Source organism: Adiantum capillus-veneris, chromosome 28 (assembly GCF_014529385.1).
Source record: "Adiantum capillus-veneris isolate H3 chromosome 28, ASM1452938v2, whole genome shotgun sequence".
Classification (NCBI taxonomy): domain Eukaryota; kingdom Viridiplantae; phylum Streptophyta; class Polypodiopsida; order Polypodiales; family Pteridaceae; genus Adiantum; species Adiantum capillus-veneris.
The window spans coordinates 28,767,121-28,794,550 of NC_140958.1; the positions used below are offsets into that span (position 1 = coordinate 28,767,121).

Genomic DNA, 27,430 nt, shown 5'->3' on the forward strand with positions numbered 1-27,430 from the left:
AGTGGATATGGAGATTGCCCTTCATTGCGGCTTAGCTCCTCCATTGGCCAAGAAGCTCACCTCGTAGAGTTAACCATTTGTGTTTCCACGATTAGCTCACTAACCGAGTGTGTGTTTCCATGCCCTGGCTAGGTAGCTCATCCCTCCGGATTGATAATTTTGTTGGTCATTGGAGCTATTGCAACGATGGAACCCCCAACACTTAATAATGGGGTCTTGCCTACGGATTTACCACTATTGAGCCATAAGAAGTCCGAAAGGAGCTAGCCCTAAAAAAATTTGCAATATTAGACCCACTCCACTACTCTCTATAATTAACCACTTCGATCTGTGGGTGTATACTTAAGTTTCGATTTTCAAAGGCTAAGAAGAGTAGCAACTAACGTTTTGAATTGCCAAAGCATACACTAAGTAAGTACACAAATTTTGTTAACATGGCTGACAATAACCAAGAGAGTAGAATGAACATTGATAACTTTGATTTTGCACATGAAGGTGCTAATGATGATGCTCCCATGTTTGTCAATTATCTTGTTACTAGGTTGTAGCAAGCTATGGGCAATCCTGCCTTGCAAGCCAAAGTTACTCAACAACTTCGCGCTTATGGGATTACCCTTCCTCTCCAAGAGGAGAGAGAGCTTAGGAGGCCTCTTGAAGAGACTCCCAAAAGAAGACTCTCTCCCATACGAGAGGAGGAATCTAAAGAGCAAGAAAGTAATGAAACTTTATAAGATCTTCGGAAGATGTGGCTCCACGAAGACGGCGGTCTAGACGATCGCCAATCCTCCCAAGAGGAAAAGACAACACACAGTCCTTCTCCTCGTCACTCCAAAAGGGAAGAGAGGAAACAAAGGAAAAAAAGGGCAAGAAAGAGGTCACCCTCTTCTCCTTCTTCTTCACCTTCCTCTTCTTCCGATGAAAGCTATGGCTATTCTCCTAGAGAAGACAAGAGGGGAGGACATCGCAAAACATACCCTGCATGGCGAAGGTCATAAAAGCTCAAGAAGTTCAAAGAGGGAGGAAAAAGTATCTCTTTTCTCACCTATGATGGCACCTTTGGTGCCACCAACAAAGTATTGGCCTTCATCCAGAAATTTGATGTGGCCTTTGGAGACGAGGGCTTCACGGAGTCCTCAAAGCTACGCCATGTAGCTATGCACTTCCAAAAATCGACTCGTCAATGGTGGGCTAGCCTTTGTGGAAATGGAGAAGCCCCAAAGACATGGAAAACTCTACAAGTTTCCATCATGAATCAATGCCTTGCAAATGATGCAAAGGACAAAGTGCTCACCGAAAGGCCCAGTTTGAAGCTTCTCTCTTATGAGTCTATCCACAAGTACGTAGACAATATTTGGGACTTACATCTCAAGGCTATTGTCTTCCAAAAGATAGGTTTTGCCGAGCAAAGTACCAATTTTGTGCGGAATTACCTAAAGAGATGGCCGAGTATGTCAACTCCCAACGGCCTGGTTCTATTACCGAAGTAATCCACCACACCATGGTTTCTTCGCGCATCAATTTTCAACAAGGGGCTAGACGGAATGTCAAGCCCATGGAAAATAAAGACAAAAATGATGCAAAGGGAAAAATCAATGCCCAAAATTCTTCCCAAGGCAATTCCAACAACAACAACAACAACAATCGGTCCAAGGAGAAGGAAGTTTACAAAGGCAAAAACAAACTCTCTCCTGAAGAGCTTGAGCTTTTGGCAAGGACCATAAGTGTTTTAAGTGTGGGGAGCAAGGACATGGCTATCGTTCTTGCCCCAAGAAAAATGCTTGCAATGAGACTCCTAGGGCTTCCACCATCGAAGCTCCAAAAGAGGATGCTCATTGCAAAGGTGCACCACCTCTCTCCTATGCTTGGGAAAAGGTAAGGGAGCATGATGCCTTCCTCTTGTTTGACCCTGGCTCTACTCACAACTTCATATCAATAGAGTTGGGCCACCAAGTTGGGCATTCAAGCTTTTGAGATGGGAGATGTTGTAACGGGAGACACTGCTTTCAAGGGATAACGAGCCTTCGTTACTCCCTTGATTGGGAAGTTGAGGCTCCATGTCCAAAGCTATATCGACAAAGAAGACTTTTTCATCTCTCCTCTCAAACATGAGGATGCTATTCTAGGGGCACCATGGTTCAACCGCATGGCTGCCAACATGAAGTTCCCTGAAAGGAGAATCTACTTCACCTATAGGGGAAATAACATCTATATAGATTCTAGTGAATGTGGTCGTACTATACCACTTGTAAATCCTCCTGCTTTTGATAAATCAGTGAAGAGCTCAGTTTCTGCGTACATGATTTTTGTCAAAGAGTCCTTAAAAGATCCTAATGTTTCATCAAATGTAGATGGTAGGAATCAAGAAGAGTTAGACTTGTCTAATTTTCTAAACGGATTCCAAGATGTGTTCATTGATGATATCCCTATGGACTTACCTCCAAAACGAGGGGATGATGACCTTCACATTGAGCTCCTTCCAGAAAGCTCACCACCTAACAAGCCTCCTTATCAAGTTTCTCAAGATCAACAAGAGGAGATCATGAGACAAGTACAATAATTGGTTGACAAAGGGGTGGTGAGGCCTAGCTCCTCTCCCTTTTGTTATCCAATCCTTTTAGTGCAAAAGAAAGATGGTACATACCTTATGTGTGTGGACTATCGAGCACTACACCATATCACCATCAAAAACAGATTTCACGTGCCTTAGGTAGAAGATCTGTTTGATAAGGTACAAGGCTCCACCTACTTCAGTATGATTGACCTTAAAAGTGGCTACAATCAAATAAGGATAGTGGATGAAGATATCCTAAAGACCGCGTTTCACACAACATTTGGTCTTTATGAATATCTAACCGTGCCTTTTGGCTTGACTAATGCACCTGCCACGTTCAATCGATTAATGGAGAAAATCTTGAGACCCTACCGCAAATTCATTGGAGTGTTCTTTGATGATATCATCATCTACTCCAAGTCCTTGGAGGAACATAAGCAACAACTCCAAGTGATTTTTCAAGCATTGAGGGAGAACAAGCTTTTTCTCAACCAAAAGAAAAGTGAATTTTTCCTCATGAAGATTCAATCTTATGTCATATTATCTCTCAAGATGGTATCCGGATGGATCCATCAAAGTTAGAGGTAATAAAAGCATGGCCTAATCCAAAGAATCTACATGAGCTAAGAAGCTTTATTGGTATGTTTGCATACTATAGATGCTTCATATAAAAATTCTCTCAAATAGCAGGACCATTACATGACTTAACAAAGAAGAACGTTAAGTATTTATGGACTGCTAAGGAGAAAAATGCTTTTGACAAGCTCAAAGAGAAGCTTACCTCCCAACCAATCCTCATGCTTTTGGATCTCTGAAAGCCATTTGAGGTCCAATGTGATGCTTGTGGTGATTGCCTTGGAGCAGTCTTGCTTCAAGAAGGGCATGCCATAGCATATGAGAGCCGAAGGCTCAATACAGACAAACGTGTCTTAGGCATTTATGAGAAATAGCTATTAGCTGTTCTACATGCCCTAGACACATGGAAGCACTATTTATTGGGGACTCCATTTATTCTATGAGCCGACCACCAAAGTCTCAAGTACGTCATGATGCAAACCAAGCCTTCCGACAAACAAATGAGGTGGAAAATTTTTCTTTCGCAATTTAATTTTCATATTGCTCACATTGCTGGTAAGCACAATCAAGTGGCCAATGCACTTTCACGACGATCAAAAGTTAATGCGGTGTCTATAGCAACTCACAATGATCTATTTTCTATGATAGATGAGTATGCTACTGACCCTGACTTAAGAGACAAAATGTCAGCCCTTGCTTTGGGAAAGAAACAGGAACCATTCACCTTGTAGGATGGTTATCTTCTCCACAACAATAGGCTATGTGTTACCCACTCCCTTCGTGAGACAGTCATGTATGAATCCCATGCTCCTTCCTATGCGGGGCATAGAGACATTCAACCTACTCTCCGAGGAGTAGAAACGTACTTCTATTGGCCTACCATGAAAGTGGACATACAAGAGTATGTTTCAAAATGTGTAGTATGCCAAAATGTATGATAGAGGAAAGCAACCTAGATTACTCCAGCCATTGCCTATCCCAAATTCACCAGGGGAGAGTATATCCATGGATTTCATCTTTGGATTTCCCAAGTCTATCCATGGGAATATGGACAATAGTCGACAGGTTTAGTAAGCAAGCATACTTTATTCTTGTCAAAAAGATTATTAAGGTACACCAAATGGCAACTCTCTTCATATCATAGATTTTCAAACACCATAGATTACCAACATCCATCGTGTCAGATAGAGATCCTAAAATGACCAACAAATTTTGGAAAGGTCTCTTTGAAAATCTAGGTACCAGATTGATTTCTCTTTGGCCTATCACCCACAAACGGATGACCAAAGTGAGATAGCCAATCTTATGATACTTGATCTACTAAAGATTTATGTTATAGAAGTAGATTAACGCTCACAATGGGAAAAGTACTTACCTCTTGTAGAGTATGCCTACAATAATATTGTACATACTTCTACGGGAAAAGCACCTTTAGAAATAATTGAGGGAAGACCTAAAAGTCCCTTGCTACTTAAAGTACATGGGAAAATCTTTGTTGCCAATGAGTATAGCCGTGACCTACAAGAATCTTTTCAAAAAATTAAGTAGGCTATATCCATCTCTCAACAAAGGCAAAAAGCTACTGCTGACAAGCACAGAAGGGCCTTAACGTTCAAAGAAAGAGATTGGGTCTTACTTAAATTTCCCAAGGCTTAATTGAGGCAAACGACGGGCAAAAATCCTACGGGCCATCAAAAGTATTATGATAAGTTAACAAAAAGATACTATGGTCCTTTCCAAAATTTGAAGCCCATCAATGAGATGGCTTATCAACTCAAGTTGCCCAACCATTGGCTCATACACACTGCCTTTTATGTGAGCCTACTTAAGCCCTACAAAGGAGAACCACCAAGTGAACCAATTAATGAAGACCCTCCCAAAATCGAAGACCAAGAAGAGGTGCTACAACCCGAAGCTATCCTTCGGCATGAAGACAAGGTACTACGACTGGTAATATTATCCAATGATATCTTATTAAGTTCAAAAATTATCCTTTTGAAGATGCTAGATGGATGTAAGGAATACAACTTAAGGATAGTATGAACCTTGTCAATGCTTACAATGCCACATTAGAGTAAGCAAATGTACAACTTTCTTTTAAATGACCAATGTTTCATGTCTTATAAGACTAGTTCTCTTTTCATTGTGCACAAATTTAATAGTATGCATGCTTAGAATCATGTTTGTGATGACGATGTCTCTCAAACACCAAGTAGAATCTGTCACTCTACTTGGGAGAATGAAATGGACTAACAAGCATACATACTTGCGACAGCTATGTCTCCCAAGCACCAAATGGATCCATCTTGGAAAGATGTCGTAGAGTAAAAAGGGAAAATTGACTAATGACTTGGGCTTTATCTCTTCTACCTCATAGTCGAGGACGACTATGATTTCAAGAGAGAGGTAATGTCATAAAATCTAATATCTAACCAACCGAAATGATTTTCTCATATTAAATTGATCATTTAATTTGGAAGAATAAACGAGAACAAGGGTTAGGATATAGACATGTGCTTAAGATCTATCTCAACACGGGGGCCAATGGTAGGGCCCAAATGAGAGATGATATGTCAAAGAGCAAGGCTAACCAATGGAACTCAAAGACCTGAGGGTTAGCTTCGTTGAAGGCCTCCAATAGTTAGTGTTAAAAGTCCGGTTGAGGGGCTTGAGGTGTCACAAACGTCAAATCTTATCCCTACAAAGAGGGGGTGAGCCATGCAAGTAGGGGGGGTGGTTGCTTGACCACTCTCTCTCCCAAAGGGCACCCCTTGGTCAAGAGGCGAGTGGGACACATGTCAAGTCCCTAGCTAGGTTACCCTCGAGTAGTGTCCAAAGCCTATTGGCTGGCCTCCCAAGGGGTCCAATGATAATTAAGTAGATTTAACTAATTATTTTAGCATTTATCAAGTCCTCTCTCTTGAAGGGGAAAGGGGGACACTTGTCCCAAGACTAGCATGCTTGCTTGATATGCCTCTTGCTTGTGATTGGCTAGGCCTGGAAGGTCCAATGAGCTTCAAGCATGAGCTACAAGGGGGGGTCAACCAAAGCAAGCTAGGGGGTTGCTTGAGGGGTATACTCTCCCACACACACTCTCATTATGTATAGTGCAAAGTGCAAGAGCTCCCTCTCCTTCTCCAAGCAAGTAGAGAGGTTGAGAGCCTACACCAACACTCTTGGCTATGGAATGCAAATCCAACCAAGAGCCATGCTTCAATGCTTAAGCTTGCCATCTTCTCCATCTTCATTACTATGCTAGTATGTATGCTAGCAAGAAGAGTGATGATAAGTGAGGAACTAATTCTTTCCCCTATGAAATGTTTCTTCTTCCTCTTCCCTACCCTCATTCCCCGCTAGCTCTCTCCACCTTCGGAGGTGTTTAAGGCCTTGGGACTGAGGCTTGGGATAGTTAATGCTTTTGACAAAAGTTCATGTTATGCTCGTGATGCATGAAGCTTTCCATCTTCATAGCACCACCTAGATCACAAGGAACACAAAGATTGTATTGTACCAAGTCTCTCTTAATGGGAGAACCTATAATACAAATGCCTATTGGAGGGGGGACCGGCTCCACATAAATCCGGTCCTCAACTGTTTTCATGTTCTCTAAACTCTCTCTCTTGCAAAAGTATTGTTCGTGCCAAGTTAACTAAATGCTATGTTTATGTTGCTACCATCAATTAAGATCACCCGCTATGCTCACTGTTATGAGCGCGCATAGAGCTAGAAGAGAGCGAGAGAAGGCGCTCACAATGTACAATAACTTGGGACTTGATGATAGGCTTAATCTTGATTATAAGACTTAATACTTTATTAAGAGAGCTAGATACAAGACTTTGATTACATGACTTGAGTACAAGACAAGGCTTGATTGCAAGGACAAGACTTGAACATAAGTCAAGAACTAGAAGAGGGCTTTCCTCATAAGAGCCTCACAACTGGTGTTGGCAAGACTGAGGGCTTGTGGCTCAAGACCCCTATCTATACTAGTGCTTGAGGAGGTTAGAACTTTCTAGGTTCTTCTTGAGGAGGTTAGAACCTTCTAGAACCTTCTTGATCCTTTTAGTCCTTCGAGAACCTTCTAGATCCTTCTTCAACTTTCTAGAGCTTTCCAGAAACTTCTAGATTCTTCCGGAATCTTCTCCATGCTTCTAGAAACTTCTTGATCCTTCTAGTTCTTCTAAAACCTTCTAGATCCTTCTTCAACTTTCTAGAGCTTTCCAGAAACTTCTAGATTCTTCTGGAATCTTCTCCATGTTTCTAAAAACTTCTAGAATCTTCTAGATCCTTCTAGAGCCTTCTAGTGATGATGTAGGCGATGATGCAGGCAGTGACTAACTCTCAAGCATCCATGAACCCCCTCCTTTAGCTACGAGTTCCATGAGGAGCTGTGGTGTTCCTTGAGTTGGGCTTCCATGGATGTTGTTGATGGAACTCTTGGACTTTGAGAGATGCATGCTGTAGATTGTGTGATGGTTCCCAGGTTTGTTCACTAACATCATAGCCTTTCCAATGCACCAAGTACTGTAACCTGCCACGCGAAATTTGAGAATCTAGGACTTTCTCGACCTCATATTCATCATGTCCTTGAATCTCAACCAGAGGAGGTGGTTGTAGGGTTCTTCCTAGGATTTTAGATGTGTGATAAGGTTCTAGGATTGAGACATGAAAGACTGGATGGATTTTCATGGATGAGGGCAATCGGAGTCGATAGGTGACTGGACTGGATTGACTTGACGGGTAATTTTAAATGGGCCAAGCCTTCGATAATCAAGCTTTTGACAGGGACGAGATGAACGCAGATCACGTCGGAGAAGCCACACTTTATCCCCTTCTTTGTATTTTGGATGCTGCATGCGATGGAGATCTGCACTTTCCTTATACTTGGATTGAGCTTCTTTGATGTGAATTGTAAGTTCTTTGTGAATTGCAGATAATTGTTGTGTAAGATGAATTGAAGCTGGATTCTTGACTTGATAGTGTCTGTGAATATCCTGTTTGGGATGTTGACCATAATTAGCAAAGAATGGAGTGTGACGAGTGGAGGCATGAAAACTGTTATTATAGGAGAATTCTACTAGCGATAGGAGCTCGACCCAATTATCCTGGTGATAATTGATAGTACAACGGAGATACTGTTCCAAAACTTGATTTACTCTCTCTGTTTGTCCATCACTTTGTGGGTGATTGGCTGAGGAGAGGTTGATTTGTACTCCGAGTAGCTTGAATAAGCTTTTCCAAAAGCTAGAGATGAATTGTGGGCCTCGATTAGAAACTATGTCATCCGGTAATCCGTGATAACGATAGATATGCTGTAGAAAGAGTTTGGCCGTACCTTCGCTGCTGATGGTTTTAGTGGTTGGAATGAAGTATGCCATTTTTGTAAACCGATCCACGACTACTAAAATGGAGTCAAATCCTTGTGACAAGGGTAGCTCTACAATGAAATCCATGGAGATGGATGACCATGGTTTGGTTGGAATGGGCAAGGGATGGAGTAACCCATGAGGACGATGACGAGGGGCCTTTGATCTATTGCAAGTGTCAGAAGCGCCTACATACTCCTTGACAAGCTTCCACGTTTGAGGCCACCAAAAGTCGCGGGAGAGAAGCTCAATTGTCTTATTAACCCCAAAATGCCCTGCTGATGAAAGATCATGCCATTGTTGAAGTACCTCCAAGCGTGTTGGTCCTGGCGGAATAGTAAATTAGTCCATCAATTTCTTGAAAGTCCTCATTGACCTCTTGTCCTTGTAGTTTTTGTCTAATATTCTGAGCAAGTGGGTCTTTGGCAATTTGCGTCTTCACCTCAGAAAGAAAAGTAGAATCTTCAGGAGCTTGGCTCATGGTGGCGTTTAGCTTAAGCTGCTCAGGTTTCAAAATCACTGACTCTTGTTGATCAAATGCTGCGTCGCCTTCTCTAGGTGCAAGGTAGGATCTTCTTGATAAGGCATCTGGCTTAGCTTGTTGACGGCCAGGTCTATAAGAGATAAGAAAATCAAACCTTGATAGGTTACCACTCCACCTGGCTTGGTGATGATTCAAGACGCGGGATGTCATGAAGTATTCCAAATTCTTGTGATCTGTATAGACAGTGATCTTATGAGGAGCTCCTTCAAGTAGGTGACGCCAAGTGTCGAAGGAGTCGATGATTGCTAAGAGCTCTTTGTCATGGATTTCATAATTGATTTTTGCAGCTGAGAACTTGCGGGAATGAAAAGCCACTCGATGTACTCGACCATCCTCTCCTACTTGGGATAGAATAGCGCCAAGGGCAAAATCTGAAGCGTCTGTTTCTAGGATGAAAGGCTTTGTAGGATCTGTGTGAATTAGAATGGGTGCGGTCGTGAAAGCTTGCTTGAGAGTTTGAAATGCTTTCGTGGCCTCTGAGTCCCAGAAAAACTTATTATGGCCTGTCAACCTTGTGAGTGTTGTAACCACCTTGGCGTATCCCTGTATAAAGATACGAAAAAAATTTGCAAATCCGAGGAAACATTGAACATCTCTTACCGAGGTGGGTGTCTCCCAATCAAGGATGGTTTGAACCTTCTTTGGATCCATGGAGATTCCCTTTTCAGAAATTACATAACCAAGAAATTCCACCTTAGATTGATGAAAAGAGCACTTCTCCAACTTTGCATATAACCCTGATGCACGAAGCTTTTCAAGCACTAATCGTACATGGTGCTCATGCTCTTCTTGATCCTTGGAAAATATCAAGATATCATCCAAATATATTACTACAAAATAATCCAAATACTCCCGAAAGATATCATTCATTAAATGTTGAAAAACAGTTGGGGCATTTGTGAGACCAAGTGGCATGACGGTATATTCAAAGTGGCCATACCTTGTCCGAAAGGCTGTTTTCCATTCATCACCTTCTTTGATTCTGACTAGGTTGTAAGCACCACGAAGATCTATTTTTGTAAGTATTCTTGCTTTGCCAAGGCGCTCAAGAAGCTCTGGGATCAAGGGAAGGGGATAGCGATTCTTGACGGTGATCTTGTTTAGGCCCCTATAATCCACGCACATCCGGAGAGTTCCGTCCTTCTTCTTTACAAAGAGTATTGGAGCTCCTGCTGGGGACTTTGAATGTCGTATGAACCCCTTAGCAAGATTCTCATCAATATTTTTCTGTAATTCTACCAGTTCATCTTGAGATAGCTCGTATATTGGGCCAAAAGGGGGTTGGGTTCCCTCCTGAAGCTCTATAGCACAATCATAGGGTCAATGCTCCGGTAAGAGGTCTGCATTCTTCTTCTCAAAAACATCATTGTAATCTTGATATTGACGTGGCAATGCCTCCATGATTTTTGTTGTCGACGTTTCGGTTGGTGTTGCAAATATCAGGAAAGTTGGATACTTTTTGGCTGCACACATGAAGACCTTGGCTCCAAGATATATAGGCCTCTTATGCCTTCCCTTCTTCTTTTGGACTTTTCGTGGTTCAATTCTCCGAACCCTCCAATCGATGTTAGGATTATGTAATTCAAGCCACAGTAGCCCAATAACAATTGGATTGCTTGGGCTTTGTATAATATTGAACGCTATTCTTGAAACATGCTCCTGCAATGTTACTTCTATGGGGCGAGTTTCATACCTGACATCCCCTGAAGCGAGGGGACGACCATCAATGACTTCTATAGTTGCTGGATTAGATTTCTCCACAAGTGGTATGCCTTGTTCTTTTGCAAATTCTTTGTCCATGAAGCACGCCGTTGCGCCTGAATCTAGTAATGCTTCACAATCCATGTGCCTACCCGGCATATGGATCTTGACTGGTAGCATAAAACTTGAAGTGGAATCAGCGGGAAGAAAGAGACCTTTTTTTGCTTGTCTTTTGTCCAACCAGTCGGTCTCTATTGGGGTTGGACGTCCATGTTTTCCGAACACGTTGAGGCCATTGCACAATGAACCTTCATCTTTCTCTTCCTTGGACACTGTTGAGCCATGTGCCCCTGCTCTCCACAATACATACATAAGCCATTAATGCGTCGCCTTAGCTTCTCCTGGTTGAGAGAGGTTCAAACCGTGCTGAATCAATTTGCATGGGCTCAATGCTTGATTCATGGCCCTGTTGAGGTGTGTAGCAATTATGTGTCACTTCTGTTTGGGGTCGCAATGGTGCCCCAAGACGCCTCTCTTGTCTCCTCTCAAATAGTCAATTATCACATTCTATTGCTTGAGAGATGAACTCGCTTAGTGTGTGAGCCTTTGGCATAGTAAATAAAAGATCTTTTACATCATCCTTTAATCCCCACCAAAATTGGCTAATGAAATATTCCTCATGCCAAGTCAGATCGCAAGTGAGCTGTTGAAATTCGAATGCATAGACGGATGCAGGTCTCGATCCTTGGCGGAGATTTCTAAGTTTGGTTTCAACAACCCTTGCCCTATCAGTATCCCCAAAGGTTGCAGAGAACTCCCACACAAAAGCTTCAAAGTCATGAAGAAGAGGAGATTCTTTTTCAAGTAAGGGAGCAAACCAAGAGAGAGCCGTACCCGAGAGGAGGGTCCCAATAAGGCCTACTTGAGAGGCATCATCTGGATAACGCTCTCATTGCATTCGAATGAAGAGGCGCACTTGTTGGAGAAAACCTCTAAACTTTGATCTAGTCCCATCAAATTTTTCAGGCATGCTGACCTTCGGCTCCTTCTTATGTTGTTGAGAATAGCTAGATCTTGCAGCTTGTGCTTGATGTTTGCTTGTCTCCTGAAGCTCTTGAATTTGATGTTGAAGATTTTGCAACGCCGGTCCCAAGATTAGGGGTTGCCCTGCTTGAAGTTGAGCGTTAATCTCGCGAAGTTATTGTAACTGAGCTTGGATGCTTTGCAATGCGTTGATGACACCTTCCATCGTCGGCTCCATGATGGCTTGAGAAGATTAAGAGATGGTAGTCTTGCCAAACTGTTATGAGCACGTATAGAGCTAGAAGAGAGCAAGAAGAGGTGCTCACAATGTACAATAACTTGGGACTTGATGATAGGCTTAATCTTGATTATAAGACTTAATACTTTATTAAGAGAGCTAGATACAAGACTTTGATTACATGACTTGAGTACAAGACAAGGCTTGATTGCAAGGACAAGACTTGAACATGAGACAAGAATTAGAAGAGGACTTTCCTCATAAGAGCCTCACAACTGGTGTTGGCAAGACTGAGGGGCTTGTGACTCAAGACCCCTATTTATACTAGTGCTTGAGGAGGTTAGAACTTTCTAGGTTCTTCTTGAGGAGGTTAGAATCTTCTAGAACCTTCTTGATCCTCCTAGTCCTTCGAGAACCTTCTAGATCCTTTTGCAACTTTCTAGAGCTTTCCAGAAACTTCTAGATTCTTCCGGAATCTTCTCCAAGCTTCTATAAACTTCTTGATCCTTCTAGTTCTTCTAGAACCTTCAACTTTCTAGAGCTTTCCAGAAACTTCTAGATTCTTCTGGAATCTTCTCCATGTTTCTAGAAACTTATAGATTCTTCTAGAGCCTTCTAGTGATGATGTAGGCGATGACATAGGCGATGATGTAGGCAACGACTGACTCTCAAGCATCCATGACACTCACAAAGTAATTTCACAAAAGTACTTTTTTTAATTTTGCTACTCTCAAAGTTAATAGGCCATTCTTGACATGATTCTTAAGCTCTGCTGTCAGACCGTGAATAAAACAACGCACTTGCTGAAAGGTATCTAACCCCTCCAGCTTGAGGATGACATCCCGATAGTGTGAGATATATCCAACAATGATTTATGTTGTCGCATGGAGCACTTATCCCAACCCAGCCAATTTCTGTCCACTTCATCATGGGCGAAAATTCCTTTCTGAATATAACCTCAAAGGTTGCCCAAGTCTGTGGTATGATGTTCTTCTCCTTGAGAGACATCCACCATTTATAGGCCTTGCCTTCTAATGGCAGACTTGTTTGTAGTGCTTTGACTACATCCGGAGTACGCCGTAGATTGTGAATTCCTTCCACTTATTGAGAAAGATATTCACTGCATCCTTATTGTGCTCTCTTTCCTCTCCCTTAAAAGTCAATGATTTTGTATTTTTCAACAAATCGTCCACCTCCTTTTGAGTGAGAGAGTGCAGAGAATCCGGAGGGGTACCTTGCCCATGATCGGAGCCTTGCTCCTGCATATGTGTATCAGCAGTGCCCTTGGCCTGCTGTTGCATAAATTGCACTACTAAAGTGGATAATTTACTAACATTTTCATTCAAAGATGCAAAATTCTTTTCCATCACAGACATACGTGCTTGAAGTGCTCGAAATTTCTGAATATCAAGCTATTCGTAAGTGTCATCTCCTCCCGTAGCTGCACGGGTACCCTCCGTGAGAGTATTCAACCGCGAGTCATCATTGGGAAGATCAAGCGTATGGTGCTCGAAATCAAAAGTCATATTGATGTCGAAATCCATGGCGACTATGTGTAGTGTTAGCAAAAGAAAGAAGAGTACATTGTGTCAAACGATGCCCGGTGAAAGCTGATCGTATCCGTTGAAAGCGAAAAAGACCATGTCGATTGTGAGCATTCAAACCAAGAAATTGTGCAAAAGTCTATTGCCGTCAAACCTTCCTTCAAATTTGTTATCGAGCGGATGTTATGGCTTGAATTTTAATGGACGTCTTCCCGCCGTGCAGAACTCGCCCATAAGTGTTGGCTATGGTGAACTTTGCTAATTTAAACTGTCTTGAATATTTGCTCGCTTGAGAATTTCTGCAAATTTTCAAAATTTTTGTGTTTGAAGAATTTCTTGAAATTCTACTGCATCATCGGTTGCTCACCCTAATCCGGCGGCTTGTCGAGGTCAGAGGCTGACGGGATGGGGGGGGGGGGGGGGGTGGGCCTTGGGTACCCTCCCTTGTCCTTTAAAAAATTTGCCTTAAGCTCCTTGGCATGGGCGTTCAAGGAAGAAAAGATAAGCTCTCAAGGAACCATGGCGGGCTGCAACGCAGGAGAAAAGAGCAAGAGAGATGGCAAGCAGGAGAAAGCCCGGATGGTGATGCCACTGTGACGTCGTTTGCTCCCCAGGCCGGGGCAAAAATGTTGATGCCTAATCTGCGTGATTTTGTGCTACTCGCCCAAGACCTCTTCCCTCTCAAGCAGCCTTGCACATGGGCTTGTCGGCTTTGACCTCCCCACGCTTTTGCATGAGCATGCAACCTCCTACACTTGAGGAGAGGCCATACCCCTTTTTCCACAAGTCCAAGGTTTTGATACCAGTAAAATGCCTTGGGAACTGCTTGAAAGAATCCTCCTCCCTACCTCCCTATTTATAGCCACTTGGCCTAGGATTCCCTTCCCACTGGCAGTCGGCCCTTGGCCCGGTCCTTGACCCCTAGGGTTGCCCTTGGCATGACAGGGAAGCGATATTTTTACGTGTGCCAGAGCATTCAGAAAGTAATGTGAATACTGGGTCAACAACTAAATTATCTCCGAGATATTGTGGCAAGTGAATTGGAGATATGCCCTACAAACTCTCATTGTGTGCACACTCTTACATTCATCCGGTATTTCATGTAAGTCGTTTATGTAAATACTTGCATAGAGATGACAATGTCATTGACCAACATATGTTGGTTGCTTTCATTGAACCTCCAACTCAGCCGCATGAACCTGAGCGTATTTTCGACTATCATGATCTACGTACACGTCATTATGTGCGTCGACAAACATTAGTCAAGTGGGAAGACGTACTTACAAAAGGTGCCACTTGGGAAAACATAAGTGTTCTTAAGAAGAACTTTTGTTTTCGAGGATGAAAACGCTTCTCCAAAGGTGGAGTAATGTCAGGCCAAGGGCCAGAGGGCAAATGCCAGTCTGAACCAAGGTTTGCCTATATAAGGGACAGAGGTTGGGAGGAGAGATGGGTTTTAGACACTTTGATCTCTAGGAGGTGCGCATGCCGCACTCTCCCTCGATCTCTATCTCTCTCAAATTGTGTACAACTTTGATGCTGTACACGTACGATTCATCAGGCATGTAGATTCATTGTAGCATGCTATTTTGTATATTTGCAGGGACACTGCCCTTCTGTTTGTAGCCGCAACAATCGTCTATTTTAAGAGTAAGGCTATCTTATTTGAGCCCAAATCATCTTGTTAGCCATAGAATTTGCGGTGAGGGCATGTTGCAGCTTTTCAGTTTACCGAGGCAAGGCCGGCTGATAGTTAGAATCCACGGCCCTCCAAGCCACTGCTTTGTGCAACCGCTAATCTCCGCCTTCGCCCTTTCGGTGGGCAGTGGGCAGGGCTTGAGTTGACCATGTGAGGATAATTCTTCAACAGTCCGATGACGATCCCCTCTTGCTCAAGAAGCCAGCACGTGGCAGACGAGCCTTCGACTCAGGAAGGAAGTTGAAACATTGAACGTTTCTTGACGTTTCAAACGTTTCCCCCTCCTTGTTGCTTCTTCCATATCGATCTCGCCCAGGTAGGTCTCTGCGCTGTTTCTCTCTTGTCGAAGGAGCATACATTTCTGTTGTTGCAGAAACCCTAACTCGCGTGCTTGGTATCAGTTGTTGCAGGAACCTCTTTGCCAGGGTTATGATGATGGCATGCTTGTCTTATACTGCTTTGCCACTTTCAGCCTTGTCAGTCGTGGTTTTGAAGAAAGGTTACGCAAAAGCTTCCCAGCATGGACGCAGTCTGCAAAATCCGTCCTTACAGAACCGTAATTGGCAAAGCGTACCTCAAATACTCTTTGGTACTTTTCTTATATTTGCGTAGGGCGCAAGCACTCTGTGTGAGAAGTAGTTGCAGGTGTACGTGCTATTTGTGGACCTTGAGTATGATGGCCGTGATAGCTCTGTCAAACTAATCCTTCATGGAGGGGTTGAAGGTAGGCATTACAAAGAAGGAGATTGCAGCAAGAGCAGTTTTGAGGGATGTGTGGCAGAGTGGGCATCGCTGTGTTGAACTTCGGCAAGATGGTCGTGCTTTCATCTTCTTGTGCACACTCTGTTCTACCCGGTGTTACAGTGATGCCACTCTGGCTGATCACCTTCGTGGCAATCAACATGCTCGACGGCTCAGCAATGCTTCGGTTTCATCTAGTCAGCCCTTTTCTATTGAGGAGAGTTTGTTCATGGAGAGGGACCAGATAGTGAATGCAAGTAAAGGAAAGTCTAAGAATGAATCAAGTACCTCTTCAAACTTGAATTTGATGGAGCCATTCCCTGCATCATCCCTTGAGTGGATTGGGTCAGGGCAAATTCTCCTTGAAGAAGGGCCTTCGGAACAACAAGTACAGCAGGTTTGGTGTGAATGGTATGGGAGAAATGAAGCACCAGAAATGTGTGATACTCACACTGGTAAAAAGCCTGAGGAATTGGCACATGCATTGGTTGTTTTTCCTTATAGTGATTCCATTGGACGTCAAGGAGAATGGAAGCCAGGTTGCTTTATGAAGAAAGGGGAGAATGCTTGCTATAAGGAAAAATTGCGCTTTTCAGAGTTCAGACGGAGAGCGGTAAAAAGTTGTGATGTACCAAGTTTGTCTTCCCAGGATCCTCATGGAACTTGTGTTTTTCCTTGGAAACCACCTTCTGGAGAAGAAGAGGGAACAGGCTCTTTTACCTTAAAAGACCTCTCACAGAGAGCATTGCTTAAAGCGCTAAAAAGGCGGAGGCAGAATGTGTTGGAACGACTTTGCTTTATCTGTCATCAACAAATGCTTCCGGGGAGGGATGTTGCTGCACTTTTGAACCTAAGGACAGGGCAAATGATGTGCAGCAGTAGAAACGAGCGAGGGGTATGTATTTTAGTCCTCCCCCTTAAGGAAAAATCATATTTGTACGTAGTTGTCTTCTTTAATGGAATGCATCCTTTCATTTTGGCGCATTTTCAAAGTCGTGAGAGCATCCTTGATTAGTCCACTGTTGGTGATGTCGTAAGGTTTGGTCATGGTGGAGGTGTTGGTTAGATTTGAGTCACTTGCACCTACCTTTATAGGATATTCTTTCAGGTATTTGTATATATGGTTTGGCTTGGCACTGCTTCCAAGCAAACACCACTTCTCAAGCTCCATTGTGCATTAAAGTTTTGTGTCAATGAATAGAGAGAGAGAGTGGAGAGAGTGCGATACCTTGTCGCCAAGGCCCACGTTGCGTGCTTCTACCTGCTATGCAAAGATTCTACTGCAGTGTGCAAAGAATTGACCTCCTGTTGATGTCTGCCCCTTCGCTGCTGCTGTTCTGTTCGACAGTGTTTGTCTGCTTGTTTTTGTTGGTTTTTTCACGCAGGTTGCTTTTGCTGCCTGGTGCATGTTGTCGCTGCTTGTGGGTTTCTTCTTTTGTGTGCTGTGTGTGCTTGTGCTTGGTGGATTGCCTCTTGCATGCTGTCTTTGCTTGTCCCTTTCTTTTTTGTGGGATGTCTGTGCTTATATTGCGGTGTAATGTGCAGTGGAAGTGATTTATGGTGATAACTTAGGATTAGTGCTCAGTGCGTACTCAAGGTTCCTTTCATTTCATGAGAGAGTTCCTTTTTCTTTTTGAGAGAGATGTGCAATAGACTAGAGAGAGAAGAGGAGATGCTATGAGTGAAGGTGCTGTGAGTGATAGAGAGAGAGAGAGAAGACTAACACCAGATGGGGTTCAAACCCCCCTCTTTATCGCTAGAGAGGTATTTGTTGTAGATTGCACAAATGCTGCTACAATGGATTTGATGGGTTCTTGTTGTACATGCGTGGATTTGCGAGGCTAAAGGCTGAAAATTGAAAACGCTAGTTTATCTGCTGGGGTACTGAGGGATTTGGCGATAGCAAGTTGAAAAGGCTGGTTGACCTGATGAGGAAAATGCTAGTGGCTACGAAAACGCGAGGGTTGCTGAGGTGCTGCGGGTACTTGTCTTGCAGGTACTAAATGTCACGTGCACATGGCTCTCTGTGCCACATGGACATGCTTCATTGAACTCTAGAGCCAATTTTCTAGTTTTGGAGCCCTCTGGCATAAATGGATTGCACAAGCGTTTTGTGACAAATGTTATGACACTACGGTGGGCATCGTAGACAATGAATGAGAGAGACACAAGAGAGTGAAAAGAGACGACATTGAATGTCGGGTTCCAAACCCTCAAGGGCCGGCCCCCTTACTCTGTTGCCAGAGCAAATGCTTTCTTTATTTCTTGTACAATGCTGATACAATGATGCTAAATGTTGAGATGTTGATGCTAATGGGTATTGATGCTACTGATGCCGGATACTACTGAGATACTGAAGGGTACTGCGGGTACTGGGGTATTGAAGGGTGAAACCGGCCTGTACTTTCGAAAAGGGCGGTAGACTTTAGACTTAAAACTTATTTGCTTTCACCCATTTAATTTGTCGCCCACTTTACCTGTACTTTCAAGACACAACAAAGGGGAGAGGGATACAGGCTGCTAGATTGCACCTGTATGAGTAGACCGACACCAGATTGGCCCCTAACTTAGGCGCCCCTTTCGGTATTTCTTTATTGTTTAAAAGAGGGAATAAACGCTGTGGTTCCCTACAAGCTGCCCCGCACAAGCTTGGCTGAATTTCAACTGTTCCGGCCCGATTTCGCAGCATAACTGTATTAGGACCCTTCACAGTCAGTATTCCCACGCATTGAACGACTTTCCCGACGCATACGGGCACTTTACAAAACCTGGCGAGAATCTGCAGCACGCTGAATTCTCTGTTTTCAGCCCCGAAAATGCGCCAGATCACTTGTACAACGGTCCCCTCGCGTCCCCGAACCTCCTAGAGGTATCAGGGACTGTTTAGGGCCAAAACCCTAAACCTGCAAAAATACACAGCAGGTTGTAATTTACTGTTTCGGGCTCCGTTTCGCGTGCCGATCGCATCCGTAGCAAGTCCTCGAGCTCCCGCACCTGTAGGGCTACTTGCCCTTTGAATCAGACGAGATTTTTGGCGTGAAACCTCTCCGAATTCACCTGTACCTGCGGGGGATTAGCCGCTAGCTAATCCAGTACCTGTGCAAGAGGCTCTTGCCTCGACAATCGCGCATGAACCCACACAACTGTACATTGGTCAATTGAAAAGCCCACTAGAGGGGCATAACATACTGCCATAGGGGAGAGAGAGGGCAATGCGTAGCGTGCAGGGCATCACTCCTGGCACCGCACTGTACATAGGAGGGAAAGGAAGCACTCCATAGCTCTTAACCTGTGACAAAATCTGCAAATGAGCCTCTTTTCCCTTCAAATTCAGCGCCACTTCTCCATGCATGAGGAAAGTGCACCAGAATGTGCCACTTGGCGCATTTACAAGCATTTTCCCGTTTCGGGGTTGCCGCCTAAAAATCTCCCAACCGGTTGCCCAGTTGACTTCACGGCAGAGTAAGGAAATGTTCTTCTTGTCATTCCGGAGGTAATGACGCAAACACATTTTTAGGTCCCAAAATAGCAGTTCTCTAAATTTTAGGAGATGCTGCCATTGTATCTTTCTAGGTCATCTGACCCCCTTTGTACACTGCAGCCACACCCAGAACTGAAATGTAGCCTCTGTAGCAAAGGATTCCACTTTGGCTAGTCAATGACCCCACTTTGGCTAACCATAGTCCTTGTCCAACCTTAGTGCTCTCTCGTTCTCAAGCCTGGATTCCCTCTGAACAGTTCCACACTAGCTATGCAATGCAGGGCAGTTAGATTTCCCGAGGGGTGTTTTCAAAATGTGAAAGTAAATATATAATAAGAAAGAAATCAACAAAAAGGATAGATAGTAGTCACACGTTGGTGACATACCCCCCTCTTGAAATCTCAAACGTCCTCGTTTGCATCTATGTCGTACATGCTCACAGTCAACATTGATGTATTCAACACCTGTCAACACATGTACGACACATACATGCTCATTGTCAACCCTGGTGTATTCAACACCTCGTCGACACATGTATTGCCTGCGTGTGAATCCTGTTCCAATGACAGAGTGGTAGCTTTGCACTCTGCCATTGCTTTGAGTCACTAACTTTCCAATGACAAAATGGTAGCCACACATTTTGCCACTGTCTTTTAGTACACGTTGGATCCCGTAATACTTTCGAGCATACCTAAACCGACAGTTTAAGAATGCAGTTACACATGTACCCTTTAATAGAAGCAATTACTGTATCCTTAACAAACTGACAAGAAATACTCACTTCTATAGCACTAAGCACACTTTTGGACATTCCATAAGAGCAATTGCCAAACTGACAATCTGTACAGCTCTAACATTCATGTAACATGTATTTGATTTGAGCTCACTTTAAATACCATGTACATCATTTGTTTCAAAAGCCATTGTCACACTGACAATCCATGTAGCTTTGAAACTCAAGGGGTCAAGGTAGGTTGCAAATCGAAGGCTTCAAGGTAAAGTGATAACACAGTTGGTGACTTTGCAAGTTCACCTTCTTCCATCCACTTAGCATCCATTGATAGTTTTTGAACTTTACCAAGTAACGCCTAGCAACCTTGCCTTTCATTTTTCTTTCTTTATGTGCCAAAATCTGTTCCGGGACCAAGATCCCTCGACTTCCGGCTGATCTTCAGCTGGCATATCTTCTGGCACATCACCCACATAGGGTCTGAGAAGACTCACATGAAACGCATTGTGAATCTTCCAATTGTCAGGCAATTTCAGTCTATATGCAACATCACTGATTATGTCACACACTTGAAAAGGCCCATAGTAACGCATGCTGAGCTTTGGAAAAAGTCTTTCCCTGCTCTTCATCTTCTTTAACCTTGCCTTTTCAAAGCGTAGAAGCACCCAATCACCAAGTGAAAATACCACTTCACGACGGTGACGATCAGCTGCTTTCTTTTGCTTTGCCTGAGTCTTTTCTAAGGCCACTTTGACCTTCTTGTACATTTCATCCATGTCCTGAACATACTTATCTGCTTCAAATATCTTGTCCTTTGTATGCAGTATGGGAGGAACTTTCTTGCCACCTTCAACTATCTCAAAAGGTGCCTTGCCAGTTGATGAATGCACTGTATTATTGTACGCATACTCCACCAATGGCAAATATGTCACGATTGTGACTATGTTAACAGCAATACATCTACTCCTAGTTGCAGATACGCGAAGTGCCATGCCAAGGAGAACCCCTGCGCTTCTATGGTCACACCCCTTCGCCCAAAAGACGTGCCTCTTCGCCAAAAGCCACACTCCTTCGATGACTGGTTACACTCCTTCACCTTACGGATGCGACTCTTCACCCAATGGTTGCAGCTCTTCGCCGAAAGGATGTGTCTTTTCGCCTAAAGTCATGTCTCTTCACAAAGAGACATGCCTCTTCACTGATGACTATTCAATTCCTATAAAAGGAACCCTTGTATCACACAATCAATGAATCAAACACAGAGTCTTCTAAGTCTTGTTCTAAGTTCAGTTTCAGTTTCTTAAGTCTTAATCATGAGTTTAAGTACTTAATTAAGGATTAGCACCTAGAATCCTCACAGTGGTATCAGAGCAAATTTTTTCCGGGACTCGAAGGTTGTGAGCCTCTCACCGCCGCTACACTCTACCCCTACCCGGAGTTGTATGGAAGCAGAAGAAAGATGGAATTCAATCTCTTCCCCGATGGTATCAGGTAACATGGTATTTGTTATCCTAATACTAACTACATAAGTATCAATTATGTGTGTGAAGTTGTATTGGAGTCTCTTCTCGGGTGTGAAGGCTTTAGAGTCACCAAGTGCACCCCTTTGCGAATTTTGCTGTGAATCTCAGCCGGTCCAGCACACACAACAGGCAAACAAAATCGTGACTTGCCTCGTCGGTGACACCCTTCGCCATGTCTCTTTGTACGCGGAAGTCCCTTCGCGAACAACCGCACTCTCTCAGCCTTGCCCCTTCCTGCATAGGCTTGCCTCTTCGCCATGCCTCTTCATGATTCAGTGATGCTGCTTGCCAATCGGGACTGTCCGTACACAATTGGGCTGAAAGTTCACACGCTGGCTGCAGGTTTGCCCCTTCACTAGCGCACCCTTTCCCCACATAGTGTCAGGCTGAAATCTGAAACGCTGCCTTCTAAACCTCTTTGTTGGCTGGAATGGTTGCGCTGGACAATTCTTACGCTGGAGTGTTTTTTTAAAAACGCTGGCTGAAACTATAATCACTTCATAAATTTTAAGTGGTGTCCGCCCGCCCAAACTTGACCGGCCAACCAAAGGTCATTTGGATTAATTAACCAACAGGCAGCCAGTTAAATTCAGTGCAAGTTTTAATATAAAAAAAACCCCACCCGGCCAAGCACTTGATTTAAGTTGGCCGCCCAAAGACCCAAATTTTTTTAAAAGCCCTCATGTGAACTTACCTTATACATTAACCCTTCCCCAAATTCACTTACGAGAAATACATGACGACTAGCAAGCAGCATTACAAATGGGCGCATGTTATTCTGCAAATTTCTCTCACAACGTTGGCTCCTTGCTTGTCCTTTGGACGCCATGGGAATCGCACCCATGGTAGACGATGTATTCGGGGTGCCCGTCCCTTATCTTTCATATATAGACGAAGTTCCCGAAGAAGCCGTACCGGCTAATCCTCTCCCTATAACGGAGCTTCCGCAAGTGCTCCCGTCCCAGAATCTGTTCTCGACCCAGCACTTGCACCTATTAGTTCTTTTTGAGGCGTAACCATGCCAAATTCTCAGGATGGAGGTGGTCAATCTGACGATGCCCTTACTCTTATTAAGGAGCAGATGGCCACACTTTCCGCAAGCCTTGCATCACTTCACACTCGCTTGGATGAGATGCACACGGAAAATACTTCTCGAAGTCGACCTGCTGTTTCTCGAACTACTAATGCAACATCTTCAACACATTCTTCCGAAGCTTCAGTGGACGAACCAAACGAACCAGACCCAACTGAAGAGGTAGACAATCGCGAACTTCACTTACTTTACAATTTTTAATGCTGCACAGAAGAAGAAGCTTGATGTTAAACTGCCGAAACCATACACTGGTCGCCGCGACAAGCGCGTGCTGGACCAATGGCTGTTCAAAATAGAGATTTACTTATCGAACACAGACTTGGTCGAGAGTATTGCACTTGCTAGTTCTCTGCTCAAGGACACAACATTTCTTTGGTGGCAACGACGGGTTGCTGATGGTAAACACACACCTTCTTGGGATAAATTTCGGCGTGCTATTCGCAAGGCGTTCGAACTTGCCAATGCGGATTTTCATGCCCGGTCCTCTCTTCGCCGCCTGAACCAGACAGGTTCCTTGGCCGCGTACATCACAGAGTTCCAAAGATTAACTCTGAAGATAGAGACCCTTAGTCCCTCTGATAAACTTCACAGCTTTATCGACGGACTCGAACCCAACCTGAAGGACGATGTGCACAAATACAACCCTACCACCTTGGATGCTGCAATTGCCTATGTGGAGCGTCTTGGCGATAATCGACGCCCTACACGGAATTTTCTCCCTGGTAACAGATCTTCAAACAGCGCTCGCTTTTCACAACGCGATCGCAGAGACAACTATAGCCAAAGTCAGCAACATCAGTCTCAATTCAGGCAGCAAGCAACGCAACCTTATTCAACTTCAAAGTTCTATTATCAAGATCGACAATCTGAAAGCAGATCTTCTTCACATGTTCCTCCACTTGATCGTGGTAAAGGACGTGATTTTTCTCAAGATGGGCATTCCAATACTCTGCAAGGCTCTTCGTCAAATGGACCTTCGACTTCAAAGAAGGAAGGATTATGTACAGTTTGCAGTGGTGACCATAGATGGTATCGATGGTATCAATGTCCAAAGAGACCAAATCCGTCTAATTTGAAAAGAAATTCCAACGCGGAAACATCATTGAATTTTGAACAACCAGATTCTGCTAAGGATAAAGGAAAATCTGTGGTCAATACAATTCGTGTCTCCGAGGATATGACTATTCTTATGAAGCATGCTCAGTGCAATTCTTCAGTTTTGGAGCCTCTCTCAAAGCAAGTTTTGAGCCTTTTTGGACTACTCAATGGTCGCTCCATAAATATTTTGGTGGACAGCGGATGCTCGAATAATTTCGTCAGCACTCAAATAGTTCAACAGCTTGGCTTACCAACTCAGAAGACATCTCACTTATATGATGTGGAATTAGCAGATGGATCGAGTTTAACTTGTGATCAGACAGTTCGACAGTTGCAGTTTGAGATTCAAACTTATGTAGATCAATTGGATTTCGAAGTCATGCCTTTATCTTATTACGACATGATTCTTGGTCAGCATTGGTTATTCCAATATGATCCAGTTATTAGCTTTCGAGGACATACTATCAATTTGTTCAAAGATGGACGTGAATTGACTTTACATGGGCTTTCTCATGCGGAAAGAGTGATTCAAGCCTCACGTGTACTAGTCAAGCGACATGATACAATGGATTATGAAGAGAATATGATTTCCGATGCAGATGCAGATATTATTATTGATGAATTTTTGAATTCATTAACTTCTCCCGAATCAATCGATGAAGACAAAGATAAAGATATAGTTGCAGATTCCGAGTCTGAAGACGACTATGCTTTCTTTGATTCTTTATTGGATGATGATATGCCAATTACAAGTCATGAAGTTACAGTTCCAGAAGATGATTCTGAAGAATTTTGGGATTCGTTATTGAAAGATGATTACAATCTCAAGCCAAAATCCTCTCCAGTGCTTCATAAAGTTGAAGTCACCCCATCTCAAGAGTACCTTGAGAAGATTTCCTCTTCCCCAAATATTTCGCAGTTAGTGGAAGATTTTGAACCAGAAATCTTACATCGCATGAAGAATTTTGAAGATGAACCTCTTATTGCAATCAACCTAATTATGCCAGGTTCCTCTAAAAAGTCTTTCAATAATGCAATGACATGGGATTTAGCAGTCAAAGCAAAAAGGTTTCGCAAGAAGCAAAGGTTCAAGACAAAGACTTCAGATAACTCAAAGACTGAAGATTTTCGAAGATTCAATGCTTTTCCAGAGTTCTATCAACATCAGAAGTCATTTCTTTGACACGGGCTCTCATTTTAAATGGGAGGGAATGTCACGATTGTGACTATGTTAACAGCAATACATCTACTCCTAGTTGTAGATACGCGAAGTGCCATGCCAAGGAGAACCCCTGCGCTTGGATGGTCACACCCCTTCGCCCAAAAGACGTGCCTCTGTCACAAAAAAAATACGGAAGCGTAAACTGACGTTTAATTGCACTTCAAATACTCAAGAGAATTAGAGGGAGAGAGAAAACTTGACACTCCATTGGGGACCAGAAGATGGGCTGGTCCCCCCCCATAAAGAGAATATCTTTATTACTAAGGGAGAATCTTTACAAGCACAGGAACGGGGCATACGCCCGTCCTCTATTCTTTCTTCTGTTCTGTTCTGACTACTGACTGAGAAAGTGTTTCCACTTTCTTTCTGCTTAGGGGATTTCCCCTCTTCTGCGAGACTGGTTGGAAGCTCTCAAAAAGAGAGTCTATCTTCCAAAACAGCTCATCGGAAGCTCTCACAGAGGAGAGTCCATCTTCCGTTATGTGTTGCCTTCATGCTCATTCATTCATGCATCGAACACAAAAGAGAAACAAGCAAAATGCACACGCACATGCTTGCTGTAATTTTCTGTACATAACCTGAAATTCTTACCTGTGCAGTGTGCACACCCCTACGTCGAAACAGAGGTCTTCTTCGCGATGGAATCGCGCCAAACTTGATGTAGACTTAGGATAAGGAGAGAGAAGAGAATTTCTATGGCTGATCTGCTGAAAACAGCCCTAATCGAGGTGATTAGGGGCTGAAAACAGAGAATTACAGCAGCCGCACTCTGCTAAGAGAGCGTCTACGGCAGCTTCTCGCGATGAAACTTCACCAGAAGGTGTCTATGACTGTGAGATCCCTTGTTCTTGACAATGGGAGCACAAGGCTACCACATATGTCGCAAGGGGCTGCTCTCAAGCTTCAATGGAGGGCTCCACCGCGTAGAGCACGCTCACATTTGGGGGGTAGGTGCACTGCCAGCCCTGAAAATGGGGAAGGGGGGGCTCCTAAATAGCCATCAGGGAGAGGGGGCGCTAGGAAGAGAGAGAGGGTGAGAGTGAGAGTGAGAGAGTTAGTTTGCATTGGTAAGTGTGCCACTTGGCACACTTACTTTAAAAACTTAAAAACCATTCAACTTTTGACTTTAAAAACGTCTAGCTCATTAATTAAAAATGTGCAACTAACTAACAAATGCTACCAATGATTCTTTTATGAGAACACCAAAGGTCTGCCGGCGCAATGCCGCATTGGCACTGCACCGCCTTTACCTGTTTACACTTGTCCAGCTGCCTGCCCGGGCACGGACCGTTAAATTTAATTTAACGAAACTTACCCTAAGGCTTTATTAGCTTTATTAACCTTAGGGTCACTGCTCTAAGGACCCCATCTCATTCATGTGCTTGTACTGACGCGCGTATTTTTCCTGAGCCTAAAATCTGAGGCTACTGCTTACCCCTTTCTGAAGACCCGATTTCCCAATCACTAGGGCTTCAGGGTAATTTCTGCTAAGGTCCCTCTGAGGTGTTGTGGCCCGCATTTAGGCTCACTTGAGGCCTTAGAACTGCTAGGTCTATTATGGTGTACACCCAACTAATTAGATGATTCTGTTCTCGTAAATAAATTAATTATTTACAAAGTCTGACTTAGTTACAGCCTCTTCGCCAAAAGCCACACTCCTTCGATGACTGGTCACACTCCTTCAGCTTACGGATGCGACTCTTCACCCAATGGTTGCAGCTCTTCGCCGAAAGGATGTGTCTTTTCGCCTAAAGTCATGTCTCTTCACAAAGAGACATGCCTCTTCACTGATGACTATTCAATTTCTATAAAAGGAACCCTTGTATCACACAATCAATGAATCAAACACAGAGTCTTCTAAGTCTTGTTCTAAGTTCAGTTTCAGTTTCTTAAGTCTTAATCATGAGTTTAAGTACTTAATTAAGGATTAGCACCTAGAATCCTCACAAAATATTGCTCCCACTTTCCTTTATGCTCTGACACGTAGCACTTCAGCAGATCTAGGACAGTAGAATTTGCCTCTTTTGACTGCCCATCTGTTTGAGGATGAAATGACGAAGAGAATTTGAGCGTGGTGCCCATATTCTCAAGCAAGCCTCTTCAGAACAAACTTGTCATGCGTGGATCACGGTCGCTAACAATCGACTGTGGCATGACATGATACTTGAAAATATTGCTCATAAACAAGCGTGCCATCTGATCTGGCTTTATCTTCTTCCTGACAAGAATAAAATGTGCCTGCTTGCTGAATCTGCAAATGATGGTCCAAATACCATCATTTCTTGTCTGCGTTCTCGGAA

General features: G+C 43.5%; 1 protein-coding gene across 2 annotated transcripts in view; it reads left to right on the forward strand.

Annotated features, from left to right (window-relative positions):
* The first annotated feature begins 15,278 nt into the window (after window positions 1-15,278).
* Window positions 15,279-27,430, forward strand: part of LOC147420219 (acyl-UDP-N-acetylglucosamine O-acyltransferase) — a 49,346-nt gene continuing 37,194 nt past the window's right edge. Inside the window, exons 1-2 of one of the 2 annotated variants that reach the window (XM_086503877.1) lie at window positions 15,279-15,558; window positions 15,644-16,878. In XM_086503877.1, coding sequence (XP_086360003.1) covers window positions 15,952-16,878 — 927 coding nt within the window. In that variant the 5' untranslated portion in view covers window positions 15,279-15,558; window positions 15,644-15,951. The remainder of the gene's footprint in view (window positions 15,559-15,643; window positions 16,879-27,430) is intronic. The other variant, XM_086503875.1, reaches the window with a different exon arrangement.